At 40.9% G+C, this 16179-nt stretch overlaps 1 protein-coding gene across 3 annotated transcripts in view; it reads right to left on the reverse strand.

The window, feature by feature from the left end:
- LOC124157868 (endoribonuclease Dicer-like) overlaps window positions 1-12467 on the reverse strand; it is a 159207-nt gene extending 146740 nt beyond the window's left edge. For 2 of the 3 annotated variants that reach the window (XM_046532925.1, XM_046532924.1), the window contains exons 1-3: window positions 12088-12467; window positions 6631-6663; window positions 6399-6514 (exon numbers count right to left, since the gene is read on the reverse strand). In XM_046532925.1, coding sequence (XP_046388881.1) covers window positions 6399-6514; window positions 6631-6663; window positions 12088-12123 — 185 coding nt within the window. In that variant the 5' untranslated portion in view covers window positions 12124-12467. The remainder of the gene's footprint in view (window positions 1-6398; window positions 6515-6630; window positions 6664-12087) is intronic. The other variant, XM_046532926.1, reaches the window with a different exon arrangement.
- Window positions 12468-16179: the final 3712 nt, after the last annotated feature.

Here is a 16179-nt window from a genome sequence, read left to right on the forward strand (position 1 = left end):
AGTGTGACTCTTCCCAGGAGATTGAATAATCATCGGGGGAATCTCAGCATTGTAGGATAATAACCATGTCAAAAGAAACTATGTCCCAGATGTCAGAAAACCCCCCATCAGCCCTCCATCAGACCATGCCTCTGTGGCATTTTTTAGTGTCCCCCCCCAAAAATTTCTGGTACCCCCCCCCCCCCCAGAAATTCCTCCAAATTCCTCCGAACTTATCCGCAGAACTTCTCCCGCTAAGGACTTTTCGCACTAAGGTTTTTCGCGCAAAGGTTTCTTCGACTCAAAGGCTCGGAGACTCTAATACTTACTCCTTGGCAATCAAGGGGAAATGGGTGCTGAGTCGCTAGTATGCAGTTTGGAGTGAGAAGTATTACCATAGTCCTATCACAATTCTCTCTCCCTCCAACACCTCACCCCACTATGTCTCTCCCCTCCTTGTGTTCCAATGAATATCCCTCTGATTCGACTGATGTCTTCAACCCAAAAGATTGAGGGGAAATTTCTGGCCTGAACGCTGTTCCCCCCCTCCTACCCTGGATGGGATTACCTGATGTTTGGCGGAGCTGAGGGTCAACAGGGGCGATTTTTGGGGCAGATTCCCAGCTGTTTGATCATCGCCCTCACTACCCCTCCTCTCCTTGGAATAATCCCCCTCAACACACTTCCTCGTCATGGAATACCCAGGTCTATTCTGCTCCGGCTCTCGTGGTGGATGGATGGCGTGCTTTGACATGGCCGATTTTAGAAAAGTTATACTGCTGGTATTTAGTTTGGTAATGTTTCCTATGGGATCATTAGTTATCATCGTTGTTTTCTGTAATAATTCTGATTTTGAATACTCTACTTCGAATAGATATTGAACGAAAATAACTCATAAATTATTTTTGGCAATTTTTTTCTTGTGTACTGATTTCTTGTTTGTGGAGTCTTTCTCTGAACCAGCTTGAGACCGACGGTTGGAGTTTTCCCTATGTCTGGGCTTACGTGAACAATATACCAGATTAAACGACGTAATGACACACCTCTGATGTTTTTTTTTTCGTTTGCGAGATCACACAGACCATAAATCATTGTCTTCTAAGGAAACTCTCAAGTTACACAAGAACAATCAAAACCTGTTTCATCCCTACCCTGTCTCACCCACTGACCTTTTTCATCTTACCAGTTTCAATTCTCAGTTTCTGGAGAATAAATGCTAGGTGAGTGACTTTCTTAGCCCAAAGATGTATCGATAGTTTCGGCAATTGGATGACATGCACAAGATTTAAAAAAGAATGAGACCAAACGCAACACATTTTTGACAATATTTTAGTTTTTTCAGCTCTCATTGATCATTTTCCCGCATTCATTGTTCGTCGTTCCTGGTCCCAAATAAAGTTCCTTAAAGACATTGTAATTTTTTTCTGCATCCATCGTTCCCCGAAATATCGTTTCCCCCATTGATTGTTTGAAGATCGCGGTCCTGTTGTATAATTTTCCAGTATCCATCGTTTGACGAAAACGAGATGAAGTGTTTACAACGTGCTTTTTGTGGCTAATAACGACAGACACATAGTTTGAATTCTCCCTATTCCCCCTCCTTCTCCCTATGGTATTTCAATCTCCCCAGGAGATTGAAATACCATAGGGAGAAGCTGAGTGCCATAGGATAGCTACATTAGCGCATTTCCCAAGATCCACTGTCCCCTCCATCAGCACTCGCCTCCCTCCCCCCCTTTGAAGCTTTCCTCTTCTCCGAAACTAAAAAAAAAAAGGTCCCAGCTCGTGCAGGGATCAGATTACGAAGACATTCAAAAGAAAACACCAAGTTACACAAAAACAATAGAAACGTTTTTAACGCCCCTCCAATTCTTACCCACTGATTTTTTTCAGCCTATGAATCACCTTTAAGTAGAGGTCCGTGAATTTCGTGAGACGCGATATCGGGAATTAACACGAAATAGGTAAATAAAAATGAAATTTTGCGTTTTTTGCGATTTTAGGTGGATTAGCAAAAAAATCACATCTAATGAGTATTAATCCATTGTTTAACGCTGCCGACGTTCATTTGCTCTATCTCACTACGATTACAAGGTCAATTGGCTTGTTTAGTCTCACACATAACGCATCAGCATAATATCGCGCACTGTAGTGATTTCTCCGCCAGCATTTGCCATTAAATTTATCATAGTCTCTCTCCTGAAATATTTAGAATGAGGCACTTTCTCACCCGAAGAATTAGATATTATGATTTAAAAGTGCAGAAAGAAATTTAATGCGGCCGCGGAAGAGCGGGAATACAAGCTCACGCGCCCGGTACACGTCAATGCCGAGCAGTAATTCCGGTGACTCACCGTGCAATAGACAGCGTTATTGGATAACTTGTAGCAGGAAAACCTTGAGTGTGGGTCTAATGTAACAATTTCGTTGACTTAAACACGGCCGCTGGCTGGGACCGGGCCGCTGTTCACGGCATGGCCCACAGCATGGCAGAGAGTCGTCTCGTCTAAAAGTGGCCTGAATTTCACGGTGTCGTGATGTGAACTGCGGCCGGCGAAAAGTCGTTTCGTCAGAAAGCGGCCGTAATGTAGCACTGACTGTATTTCACGCCTTAGAAGGTGCAACGCTGGGCCGGATTGAAATGGGCGCCGTGGTGACCACAAAAGCCGTCACCAGCGCCGTGCCGTCAACTGCCCGATTCGATTTGTTTTAAGACATCCATAGACACGTATGGTTATTTGAAAGCATGAAGCGCTAGCAGTTGGGGGAAGGGAAGGAAGCAACAGAAAGGATAGGAGGAGAAGGGGTTCTCCTTATTAGCGGACGGATCGTCGAATATTCGGGGCTCTCCACTGAGCTACAATGCAAAAAAAATCATTTCGACATTGGCCAAATCTTATATCTAATTCTTCAGGTGAGAAAGCGTCTCATTCTAGATGTTTCAGGATAATAATAATAATTTCGTCTTTTATTTTTCAAGCGCATTTAGGACAACATTGTCCTCGCTTACAATTAACTTGATTGACAATCACAAACATCCATGCCCTGGATGGTGATCAATCCACCCAGACGGGATTCGAACCTGCGACCTCAAGGTTAGCAGTCAGGGACTTTACCCCGGCGCCACCGATAAATGGGAAATAATTTTTCAAGTTTCTTTGAATCCGATTATGTTTTGTTATGTGTGCTTCTTTCACTGCCTTTCCTGACCGATTGGCAACAACTGTAAGCAAAACTAAGCGATTTTTTTGTATCTGGCTGCTGTCCTACCTTCCCTCAACACTTGGGTGAGGGGTATCGAAAGGGAACCCACAACATGAAACATTTTGGCCAATTTGTAAGTTATACAGTACCATGGTTATACCTTAGCTACCCAGCACTCGGTTTGAAAACACCATGGTGAGTGGTTGTGTTTTGTGGTTGGACTGTTTTTTTTATCCTGGTTCCAGCTTTAAATATCAAACGAAGGAAAGGAATTTTAAAATGCCAAAAGCTAGTGATACCGCTCATACCAGGGCAAGTGAATTCAGCTCAGGAGGATTTTATGTGAAAGACAGAGTATTACTGTGCAAAGTTTGCAATAAAAGATTTGAATTTGAAAGAGGTGACACGTTGTTAAAGCACATCAGTAGCGATACACATAAATGTGCGAAAGAAACAGGACCTGCAAAGCGACACCTATCATTTGAACACACAGTCACTCAGTCAAAGAAAGCAAAGGAGGAGCTTGTTGTTGCTACTACTGAAGCATTTTTAAAGGCTTTACTTAGTGTAGAGAAACTTGACAATCCAAAAATTCTGGAATGGCTCTCAAAGTATACACATGTAAGGTAGTGGGAATTTGCTGTTCGCCGATCGTATTCACCAAGACTACATACTTGAACCATTCACATACCTTGAACCAATATAAGTTGAACCATTTCTTTCATTTAGTTTTGCCAGAAATTTTGTACATTCGAAATTGTGTTAAATGTTATGTAAAATGCTTAATAAAAGTATAAGTATTCATGAAACGTAAGCACGAAGCATAAAACATGAAGCATAAAATAATAAAACGCCTATAAACGTGGGAAAATTGTTGCATTAAAATAACACCGCCAAGATTTTCTATAACACCGAAATCACACGGTTTTAAAAACGAATTTTAGCAAAAAATAAAACCACTTTCACGGACCCCAACCTATAAGCCCAAAAGGTGTCTAACAATGAATTTTGGCAATTGGTAATATACTTTAATTGGATTGAAATATTAGTAATGTGAACGTCATTCAAAAAAGAATGATACCAAACACGACATATTTTTAACGTTATTTAAGCATTTTAAGCAAGGAAATAGTTGGAGAAACACGATGGTGATTTCTGGCGAATCTCGATATCCTCTCAGCTGATTGTGAGCTTCTTGGCAGTTGATGTGGCATTTTTTTCTAAAATAGGGCATCAGGTTACAATTTACGAGTTATGCTACAAGTCTCACCTGTCATAGTTATTAACGAAGCGATATCTTCTCAGGATATTTTGTTTCTCCCTAAGTAATAGCAATCTGAATTCATCTGCTCATCTAGAGCTACGCTACTTATTGTTAGAATTGAGTGGGTAAGTTGCCTTCTCTATAGGACAAAAAATTTCATTGCGCAGTCATATGGTCAGGTTACACCCTCTGCAGTAAGCTCTGCTTACGCCGTACACGATAGCATTAGTGCCAATAAAGGGCAATGTTTAAAATTTAAATACCCTACCCCAAAAATTTTGTGCGCGAAAATGCTTGGGTACGCTATGTGTCCCGCTTTGTCCCTTCCAAGATATGGTCACTTTAAATTAGGCAAAAAGCATTTCTCATTGACAGATGAGAATGTTTCAAACAGTAATATGATAATAAACATGTTTCTAAACAAAATATGTGATGAAATCAAAATGTCATGAAATAGTTGTAGGACAAAATGACCTGTCCTCCTAAGAGAAATTGAGTTTCCCTACAGCTATTGTTGTCCTTGGTTATGCAACCAAATATTTCACGTATTCGTAAATACATGTTGCTGTCAAAATTAAGAGCTCAGAAGTTACCATGTCACTGCATAATTATTATTATCTTATTGCTTGATTCAGGTATAAATAATATATTCATGCATAACAATTGATTGTTAACCTGCCATTTTGTTTTTTGCATATAATAAGCAAGCCATGCATTCTTCAGCTTTTTTTAAATTTAGGTTTCCTGTTTTATGTGTTTTTGATTCCCAAGTCATTTGTTGTAAACACTTGCAAATATTCATATTACCTCTAAGAATGTATTCTTCCAGATTTTCCATACATCAAAAAAGACAACCCACTGATTTTATGAGCTATCGTTTATGCACTTCTCCTTTCGGCAGAATTTCTAAACAATGATTACAGGGACTCATTCTTACACCCATGCCTCGTAGAGCATTTTAACATAGGGAAGATAGGGATGTGTTCCTGGTAGCATAAGTGTTGGGCATCGAATTTCCTCTAAACCATATACATTCTCATAAATAGCCTTGGAAAACCTTATTTGTAAAAATGTTTATTGTTTAAAATATCTTTAAAGATAGTAGGCACACATTTAAAGACTTTCATCCATATTTTAAGAAATTCGCACATGCTTATGAAATTCCCTCCTGTCGTGCAGGTGGTCTAACAGCTGATATATCAGGGGTTCGTAAGGCATTGCCGGCAGTTGATGATTTTTCAAACCAGTCTAAAAACAATAATTGTGTCATCCAGCCCCTTTGTCCCTCATCAAAATGACACGCAAATGCTACTTTGAATGCCATTTAATAGCTAGAGGAGTTTATGAAATATAAATACTTTTAATTTGAAGTCCTCCGAGGCACTAGCAGCTATGTGAAAGTCTTTAAATGCCTTGAAACCTGACCCAGGTTTTCCTTCACTGAAAATGAATGAACGAGATTGCATTCTTTTCCAAAACAATATCATCTCATCAACACTTCGCAACACATCGCAAGTTCACGTTTTATCATGAGAGCGTTAAAGTTTTTTGATTAGGCTACACTGCTTTGCAATGTTTCCCCGAGGAACGAATTTGCGCTATGCGAGGCATGGGTGTATGGGTGTTACATCTTCTTAGTGATTTTATGGGAATTTTACAACCCAAGAAATGAATGGTGTAAAATAAAACTAAGATATTTTAGGGCCAATTTAGCTTCTAAACCATTCATTCCTCAACTCCCCCCACTCTGATTGAAACATTAAAAAGTATATCAATATTTTATTGCCCTACAATACTGACAGTTGGACTGTGGCAGTAACCCAAGACCCTAGGGGTCATATGATCATGGAATAGAAGTGAAATGAGAACATTTACACAAGATGAATACATTTCAAAGAACATATTAGATATTCAACAGGGCAGTAAAATTAAGTACTCAACGGATGCTTACTTTTCCAAATCCTTGGACATAGCTTTAATCAGCATTACAGCAACAAAAGTTTTCCCAGATCCAGTGGGTAAAAAGAGAATTGTGTTCTCCCTTTCAGCTATACTTAGCAGCTGCACCTGTGGAGATGATTTGCCAAGAAAACTTAAGTTACATTTCAACCAAAATTAGCATGTCTTAATTTGCAAAATTAATACCAATGACTAGACTGAGTAGCAGTAAAAACTATGGTTACCTGATAATCTCTAGCAAGGTATGAATTATCATCCTGAAATAAATAGAAAAAATTTATTACTACCACCTCAATTTTACAAAATTTAAAAGTTTATAAGGTATTAAGGGTTTTGCTTACAAAAATACCACATGAAGGAATTTAAGACACTACAGTAGGTGGAAAAGTCTATCAGGATTCGTACTAACTTCCCATTTTCAATCTCTCCGACTTTTCATTGATTTTGTCCTAATTTTTATAAATTTCCAACTTTATAGCAATGACAAAGTATGTAGTCACAAGTAGGGATTTTTCAGAAAAAAACTGCAAAGAATATTTTGAAATAAAGGCAAAAAGTAGCAGGAGAATTAAAGTCAAGTACATCAGACTCCCGATTATCCGGCTGCAGTTTATCCGTGTTGCAGCTTATCTGCTCATGATTTTTAAACTTTGTCGATGTTTACCGCAATCTTTAAAAAAAATAAAAATGTCACAAAAGCACCAGGATATTTGCATTTTAATGCTAGGCTACACCGAAATTATTACTTCTATACGGCCCAAGGGAACCGGAGATTTCGTCGCACTTGGGCATGTTTACGTTGCGACGGGTCAAGGTCAAACTGGAGGGAAAGGGAATGGTAGAGGTGTAGGTAGCAAGGGAAGTGGAAGTAGAGATAGCATGAGTCATAGTCGGGCACTCGCCTGCATAGACAACTTTCCTTGAGTCTTGGTTTCCTATAACCGCTGCTGTGCGATGGCATGATTATGCGCCTGTTGCCTTCACAGGAGTTCCGTGTTCCTGTTTCCCAAGCATCGAAGTGCACGATCACACTCAGTTATCAGGGATCTGCATCCCGCAGCAGTTACATCCTGGACAACTTGTGAGAGACGCGACTGTGCGGCGTGGTGCCTGAGAGTGTAGTTTCCGACATCACACAGACGTTTTAAAGCAGTGGTTCCCAAAGTGGGCGCTACCGCCCCCTGGGGGGCGTTGCTGTAGTCTATGGGGGCGAAAAGTGCCAAGGGGGCGCCAGAGGGACCTGACAATGTGAGAAACACGAAGGTTCCGTAACCTTCCTTTTGTCTTCGTTTTCAAGCTTCGCTTCTAAAGTTTACTTTGTTTCCCGCACATGGAAGTAATTTAAACCATGTGTTTTCTTACATTTTAAAGTAAGAACTGTTGACAAATATTTCCAAGCCTTTCTTGCACAAGGGAAACGTTTGAAGGGGTTTAGTTTCATTTGGTCGGTACAACTTCACCACACAGAGAACTTAATTATTTATTAGTCATTGTTTTTACTTTAATTATTACAATGTTCCTCATTTGGTTAATTTGTTTATGATTCTGATCATTATTTTAAAGATACCGATTATGGGGGCATTGAGTATAGGTTTATGGATCCAAGGTGGCACGAAAAAGTTTGGGAAACACTGTTTTAAAGCATTCGTGAAGACCACTTTTCTGAATCCGTGATCTTGCAGCCACGTACACGTGGTTTTCGGAAACCAGGTATGATACAGAGCAGTAGACATGCGAAAACTATCATGTTTTCACCACTAAAAAGATTGCGGTCGGGAAAAGAAAGCTCTTAATTAAGCAATCTAAAATAACTGACAATGTGATTAATAATATTTAATAGTTTGATTTATATGAATTATGAAAATTAAATGATATTCAAGTGAAAGTTCTGATTATCCATGTTTTCCTACTATTTGTGCCTCCTCTCCCCATCATTAGCCCAGATAATCGGGAGTATGCTTTAGTAATAATTCAGCACTACCCCTATCCATACAGACAGCCAGCCAACAACATTCCCACATTGCCGCTCAAATGCAATACACGCCGCACTTTCAACCATTATTTTAATCATTTTGCTTCGCCTCTGGAATTTTTCCCTTACCCATAATCTAATTTTCCTGACATTTTATTAACTTCTACGCCACATTTTTTTATTTACCTGAGATTTACGCCTGTTACGAAACCTGATATATAAATAAATATTGATACATTTCTTTCCCAACTGACTGACTTGCGGGTTGAACATTCGAAAACTCAACAAAACTGAAATTGTCAACATGATGTAATCACAAAATTATCCTGGAGGTTTAATTAGTTTTGCAAATACATCATGCTGACAATATCAGTTTTGTCAATTTTTCGAATCTTTAAGCGGGGTCTCGACACTGAGTATTCGCCCCCTCATGATGGCATATTGCACTACTTACATATCTCTCTCCTTGATGCTGCTAGGCCCCTGGCATCAGGGGCACATCTAGGAATTAAGGCTAGGAGAGGTTTTAGGTGCAACTAATACTGGGGTGTCTGGGGGTATGGCATACCCACCAGGGTAAGCGGGAAGTGCGGGGGCCCTCCCCAGAAAAATTTTAGGATAAATATTGAGTTTTGCGGCTTTCTGAGGGATATTTTATAAATCCTTCCACTATTCCATAACTAATATTAATGGATTTTACTTTTAAAAAATTGATTTAACTTGAAAATTTCTCTAAGCTCTGGGGGGGTTTTAACCCCCAAAACCCTCCCTCGCTGTGCCACTGCCTGGCATTGATGATTGGTGCCCTTCCTCAGCATCGGTGTTCAGTCAGTGATTTATGTGGACACCTATAGTAGCACTTTGGAATGCAACAATAGAGGGGGCATGGATGATGGATACATATTGTATCATAGAAAGTCTAAAAGCCCTTCCATACGCGATCACTAACCACACTCATTTTTCAATTTTTGGGTTCTTTAGAATGCCTACCATTCTTATAAACTAGGCCATTCTTTATTTTAGATTAGCTATATCATTGGCCCCTTTCATTAATTTTTCCTTTAAATTACTTTCTCCTTGTATGCGTATATTGGCCATCTGCTCCCTGTAGAGCTGATAGTTGATTTTATATACTAGGTTGTTTTCCTATTTCTTTTTCATTGCCTAAATCAAAAGATTATTACTCCTGGAGTACGTATTTTATGCTTTTAGATTTTTATACGATGATATCTATCTTTCACAATTAAATGAAAAATGAAAATTTTCAAGTGTGCGAAAACGCGACGGCTAAGAATGAATGCTGGGAAAAGCCCGTTTGACGCCATTCTGGTTCAGGCTGAGGCCACCTTGGTGCGAGGCTATGAGCACCGCTACAATGCAGCCTGCTAGCAGGTAGAATAAGGATTATCAATGCCCTATTAAATGAAGGGAACTTTCCAACCATAGGCAGTTTTAATAAGTGATTATTAAGAGACGTTTACCGGAGCTCTGTGCCACATGCATGCATTGATAATCTCAGACGATGTAAAACTCCCGACTACTCGTATAGCATCTAGGTCTCTTTGACTTTCCAAGCCACTGCGCAGACCATTGAGGTATCCAGGTTCTTTAATTCCCATGGCAATTATACCGAGGCTCATGGTACTAGGTGTTAGGTGTTGGAAGTCCTTTCTCCCTTGCATTGCCATCCTTGATGGACTGCAAGGGCCTAACACCTAGTACCATGAGCCTCGGCATAATTGCCATGGGAATTAAAGAACCTGGATAATTTAGTGGTCGGCACAGTGGCCCGGAAAGCCAAAGGCCCGTGGTTCGATTCCCGGTCCAGGGTATTTTTTCTCATTGCAATTCTTGTATAGGTATTTCACAGCCGTTCACACGGCAGGATGAAAAATATTACACGTACCGCTTTGCGAGGCTTAAGTGCAGGTTATAGGCTCTCTATCGGTTGTGACTTCTTGGAAGTCTTTTCTCCCTCACGTTGCCATCCTTGATGGACCGCGAGGGCCTAACACCTAGTACCGTGAGCTTCGGTATAATTGCCATGGGAATTAAAGAACCTGGATAGCTCAATGGTGTGCGCAGTGGCCCGAAAAGCCAAAGGTCCGTGGTTCAATTCCTGGTCCAGGGGAATTTTTTCTCATGGCAATTCTTGTATATTTCACTGACATTCACGCGGCACGATTAGAAATGTTACACATTTTACTTAATGTTCAGCTCCCCCAAAAAGAAAAGCTCCTGGGCAGAGTACACTCCTACGATAAAAGCACCACATGGGAGCGGATTAGCGAGTACGCATATACTGCATCACAAAAATCTGAGCAGAATATTATTTTTTAACATAAGTAGAAGTGTGGTTATAGGACCTTTCAATCATAGCCAAGAGATACAAAGGAATCAGTATTTTTTAATTGTGCTTGCATAGAAAATATTCCTTGAGGATAACCCACATCTAAGTTAAGCCATTCATTTAAACAAATTTAAAGGATGCAAGGAAGTGCATAACAGTTTTGCTCATATGATGTGGAACTTTGAATCGTACAGAATTTTGGAGAGCATAAAGAAAATATGACGAAGATTCACTATGATTGGTTGCTAATCAGAGGATTTCCGCTGTAACCTTTTAAGAACCTTATCCACTTGTTAAAAAGGTTCTCGATGTAATGAATATAAAATCTGGCTATTAGGAATATAAATAATATACTCACCAAGGTGATGATGAAATAAGTTTAAGAAGTTGAGCGTCTGATTCCCTTTAGAGGAATCTGAAATGATTCCACAGCCGCAGGGATTAAATTCATGTTTACCCGGAAACCAATCATCAATTGAATCCTTATGTTTTATATCAATTGTTGAATAACATTTTTATTGTATGAAAGTTGAGACTACATAACATTATGTTAATACCAGCAGACGCTTGTAAATGCTTTGTATAAAATGAGAGAAGGAAGCTGTTCTTCTCCTTCCTTTTGCCTTTTATGGAATCCTTCCAGATTCCTCGAAAGGGAATTAGACGCTCAACTTCTTATACTTATTTCATCATCGCCTTGGTGAGTAGATTATTTAAATTCCTATGAGCCAGATTTTACATGCATTACAGCGAGAATCTTTTCACCAAGTGGATAAGGTTCTTATAAGGTGATAGCAGAAATCCTATGATTAGCAACCAATCATAGTGAATCATCATCATACTTTCTTCATGCTCTTCAAAATTATGTACGATTCAAAGTTTCACATCATATGAGCAAAACTGTGATACACTTCCTCGCAATCCTTTAAATTTGCTTAAATGAATGGCTTAACTCACATGGATTCAATTCTCCGAACATAAATTAGTGGGATTTCTACCTTTTTTTTTACAAAATGCGGCATTAATGCTAATTCGGAAAATATTCGGAGAGCAAATGGATAGCATGAATTCGCCTTCCGAATGCTTTCTTCTTGTACCATTGGCAGGCCATCGACAAGCAATTGGAAAGGATATGGAGAGCAATTTTTTCATATGGGAGGAGCAATGAAGGAGGGGGAATTCCACTTCAGAAACTTCCAAAAACACCGCTGTCGATAGTTGAATTACCGAATTACTAGAGGCATTTCCCCTACAAATAAAGTAAGGCGCTTCACATATCTTTAAAGATATTAACATAAAGGTAAATACATTAATGTAAGATGATGCAACATGAATGAAGTTTTCATTAGAAATGCTTACCTGACTTCCACAAGCTTCCGCAGAGTAGTCCCCCATTTTTCTGAAAATATTACTTCCAAAACTACGAGTTTAATATTTACAGAAAAACTTCATATCAAATCCTTATCGGCTCTCGAAGATAAACTGAACACGTCAAGTACTATCATTGGCCGAAGGTAATACCTACAACTAATATTACCCACCCACAACAATTCAACTGCAAAACATAACTCTTTTGTATTTAATCAGGCCCACAAATGCTTAATTTCAGATTTTATGAAGATATCATTACCCCCTCTCAGCAAGGAATCTTATCATCACAAGCAACATCAACAAACGCACGCAGTCTCCGTCGGTCTCCGTTACTCCATCTGACTCCATCACTCCATGCCCAACTCGCCGCACCCCACCCTCCACAGAAACCAGTGACAGTGGTGACGTGGTAATCAACTTCCTCGAATTCGCCTTATTCCGAAATCCTTCCACGTTGTTCGTTTGTTTCAAAACAATGGCGCTAGTGATATTCGCGGGTCACGTTGCGGTGTCGTTCATTTCATATTAACCGGAAAAAGTCGTCGCATGAAAGGTGTTTCATATTTTTAAAATCCACTAATTCCCGTGCACATATTAAATCATCCCGCACATCGAGTTCCTGCTTGGCGCCAAATTATTCGACTGGTTTTCAATAAAATTTAAAGGTTATATGATATGTTTTTATTGCTCAATTTAGTTAAGCTATTTTAATTCGTAGTTCCTGTTATGCTACATTCGTTGTTGAACCAAATTCGAACGAGAGTCGCATTTGGCTCAATGGAATTTTAAAATGCTGGAAAAGAGAATCCAACTTACACCATCAATCGGCATTTTCCTCCGTACAGAAGCTTTTGTGGCCACATAGCGGTCTAGACTTACAAATCCGGCATCACACCCAGATAGTCATTACTACTAACGGACAAATTTCTTTACAGCACCATCAAGGGATTGTTGAATTTGCCGCAGAGTGCGATTAGAGATAGTGGCGAAGCTTCCCCACTTAGGTGGCGGAGGAAACATCCCGCTTCCGATGTAGAAAGATATCGTGCTCGTTCTTGCTTTCCACATACTCACGGTCTGGGACGCAAACGTGCGTGAAATCGCGTGGGCTTCACTAAGAAAAGAGGTGCATCAGAAGATCGCCCGAATGAGCCCACTGCCGAGTAAATCTCTGCTTTGCAGGTACCCAACTGACTGCACCAGTGGCGCAGCAAGGAGGGGTTTTGGGGGATAAATCCCCCCCCCCAGAGCTCAGACAAATTTTTAAGTTAAATCTATTTTATTTATTTGTATTAAGTTGCGCCTGAAATCCCCCCTAGCCTTAATTCCTGGCTGCACCCCTGGACTGCACCGATGGCGGCCTGGCAACTACGACTGTGGCCGTATCCACCGTGTGGTCCTGCACCCAGAAGGCGATGAGGGACCTGCTCGTGATCATCAACCCCCGCTGGGAGTGGAGCGATGCCTGCCAGGAGCTGTCCCTGCGCTTCACACACCCGTCTCAGCAAGTCGATGAGATCATCATTCCCACCTCCGCCTGCCACTGAGTCCTCGCCCTGCTGCGCCATGCCGCCATCGAGGGTCTCCGGAGGAAGATGTGCGGCAAGCTGGACCAGAGGAAGGCCTACGACGCGCTGACGACTTCGAGGGAGAGCAGCCACTTCATGCGGAGCGGTAAATACACCCAGTTCTGCGACTACGGCACTGCTGAATGCTGCCAGGAAGGGAGCCGTGACCAAGAGGAGGTGCTGGGTCTGCAGAGATGAGGACAAGACGCTGCCACACATCATAAACCACGGCCTGAGACACTCGGGTGCCTGGACCCCTCGGCACGATGAAATCCTAGCGCTCTTGCAGGCGGGTCTTGCCACCAACATGGAAGATGGAGATGAAAAAACAGATAGCAGGCGACCCCTCCCTCCTCCGGCAGGATTTCGTGATTACAGAAGCTCAGGGGGGAGTAATTCACATGGTGCATGTGACTGTTCCCTTCGATAACCGACGTGAGGCCCTTCGAGCCACGAGGGCGGCAACCCAGTGAGAAATGGGTGGTGGAATCCACGTTGAGTGGTGGATATTTGGTGGTGGTGGATATTGAGTGGTTGGACCCACGTGGAATCCACGTTGATTTCAAGTGGATTTGTGGTGATTATCATAAAATGTTAAACAGAATTTCTAATTTGTGGAACTTAACTCTCTGGTGACATTGCGTCATTTATCATCCTGAAACCACGCTAGTTATGTGAAAATGTATCGCACATTCTATTTTTATATAATTCGTGGAAAGGCAGCCATGAGAGCACATGAAAAATCGTAGACACACATATAGAAGGTTTAGATATAGAGGGGTTGAGGTTTTAATGGTTTTAGGACAGCACCAACTGCTGTTTTAATTTTTCCACCAAATTTCCACGTGGGTTCCACGTTGATTCCACGACCAAAAGCACGTGGTATCCACGTTAATTCTCCACGTGGGTTCCACGTGGATTCCACCACCCATTTCTCACTGGGAAAGATCTGCAAATATGCAGAGCTCGCCGAGAAGATACGGCTTCGTCGTAGCTACAGGGTGCCTGTGCACTTAGAGGCTCTGGTCGTTGGACCCTTGGGTAGCTGGGATCCCAACAATGAAGCTCTACTCTGTCATCTCTGAATTCATAGGGGCCGGCTGACCAAAGTCCGATATCAGATGGTCTCAGCAGCCATTAAGTGGATGAGACACATCTATGGAGAGCATGTCTCTGGAAAGTAGCACTACGGTTCTGACGTCTCTGTGAACGCGGAGGTACACCTCAGTGAAGAAGCTGGGGTGGACGCCATCAGCTAAAACCTCCGAAAATTGATTATCACACTCACTCATTTTGCATTGTGTCTATTCCTTTAGAAATTAAATCTTCACGTACATATAATTAAATTTGCTATTAGTTAGCAATAAATAGTTAGATAATACTAAGATTCGTGCTTGTTGACAATGGTAATCCAGTCAATGGACATCATTGCAAAGGGTTGCATGTGCACCCCCTGCCATCACAAGATCTGATGCTGCTCTCTCTCCTCTGCAGGTGGTGTTAGGTAAGAATTAGGGAGAGGACGTGCAGTGAAGACGTGATTTGTGCAGTGAAAGTGAGTGATTGTGTTAAGTACCTGTGTAAATTAGAAGTACAATAACCTGTTTTAATTTGCATTATATCCAACTCATTAGGATGCTAAATCGGCAGTGATGAATAAGTGCATGATGTGTGTTTGCCCAGCCGGTAATATTTGCGATGAAAATAATCAACTATCAATAACAATCAATTATTTAGTCCGATTTTTGCGATTATCTCCCCTCTCCCAAAGATCCGCTATGGATGAAGTGGCAGTGGATCTATTGGGTAATAGTATCATTGCAAAGTAAATAATTTAAATACCTAACGACAGCAAATCTCTCAAATGGCACCCTTTAAAAGCCATTTTTGGATATTATTTTGCCATATACTCTGAGAAGAGTGTGACTTGTCGCTCATGAGGCATATTTATAGTTATTTGCAAAATATATTACAAAAAAATACAAATAATTTAAAAAGCCACATAAATAGCAAGTTATACATGTAAAATCCAAGGCTATTCAGGTAGATAGACTGCATTTCAGATTAGTAGTTTAAAGAACCTTAATATTCATTGGTCTAAAAATCAGTACATTAATACTATTCTCCAATGATTAGGTATCATCATCACGAAAAACAACTAGTATTAAGATCAGAGGAGGTCTGGGGTTATTGGGGGCCCTCGGCTGAGGCTTATGATGGGGCCCCCATTACCAGGGGATTTGGGGGTCCTTCCCGGGAAAGTTTAAGGAAATTGCATCCCCAGAAAGAGATCTAGAACTATTCTATAGTTCTTAACCCGTTCCTGCCTTATGGAGCTCTTTGGGGTGGAGCTACCCTTGTCTTTTCGTCCCTCAGATTTGAGACCCAGCTCAACGGGTCTGTCCCTTACCCAGGCCACTGGACTAGACCCTCTAGCCCTTCCATAGTATGAATCCACAGTCAACTTAATGCATTACCAGGGTTTTATCAACCAAACATTGTAGTTGATTTT

This window comes from Ischnura elegans, chromosome 4 (assembly GCF_921293095.1).
Source record: "Ischnura elegans chromosome 4, ioIscEleg1.1, whole genome shotgun sequence".
In the NCBI taxonomy this organism is placed as follows: domain Eukaryota; kingdom Metazoa; phylum Arthropoda; class Insecta; order Odonata; family Coenagrionidae; genus Ischnura; species Ischnura elegans.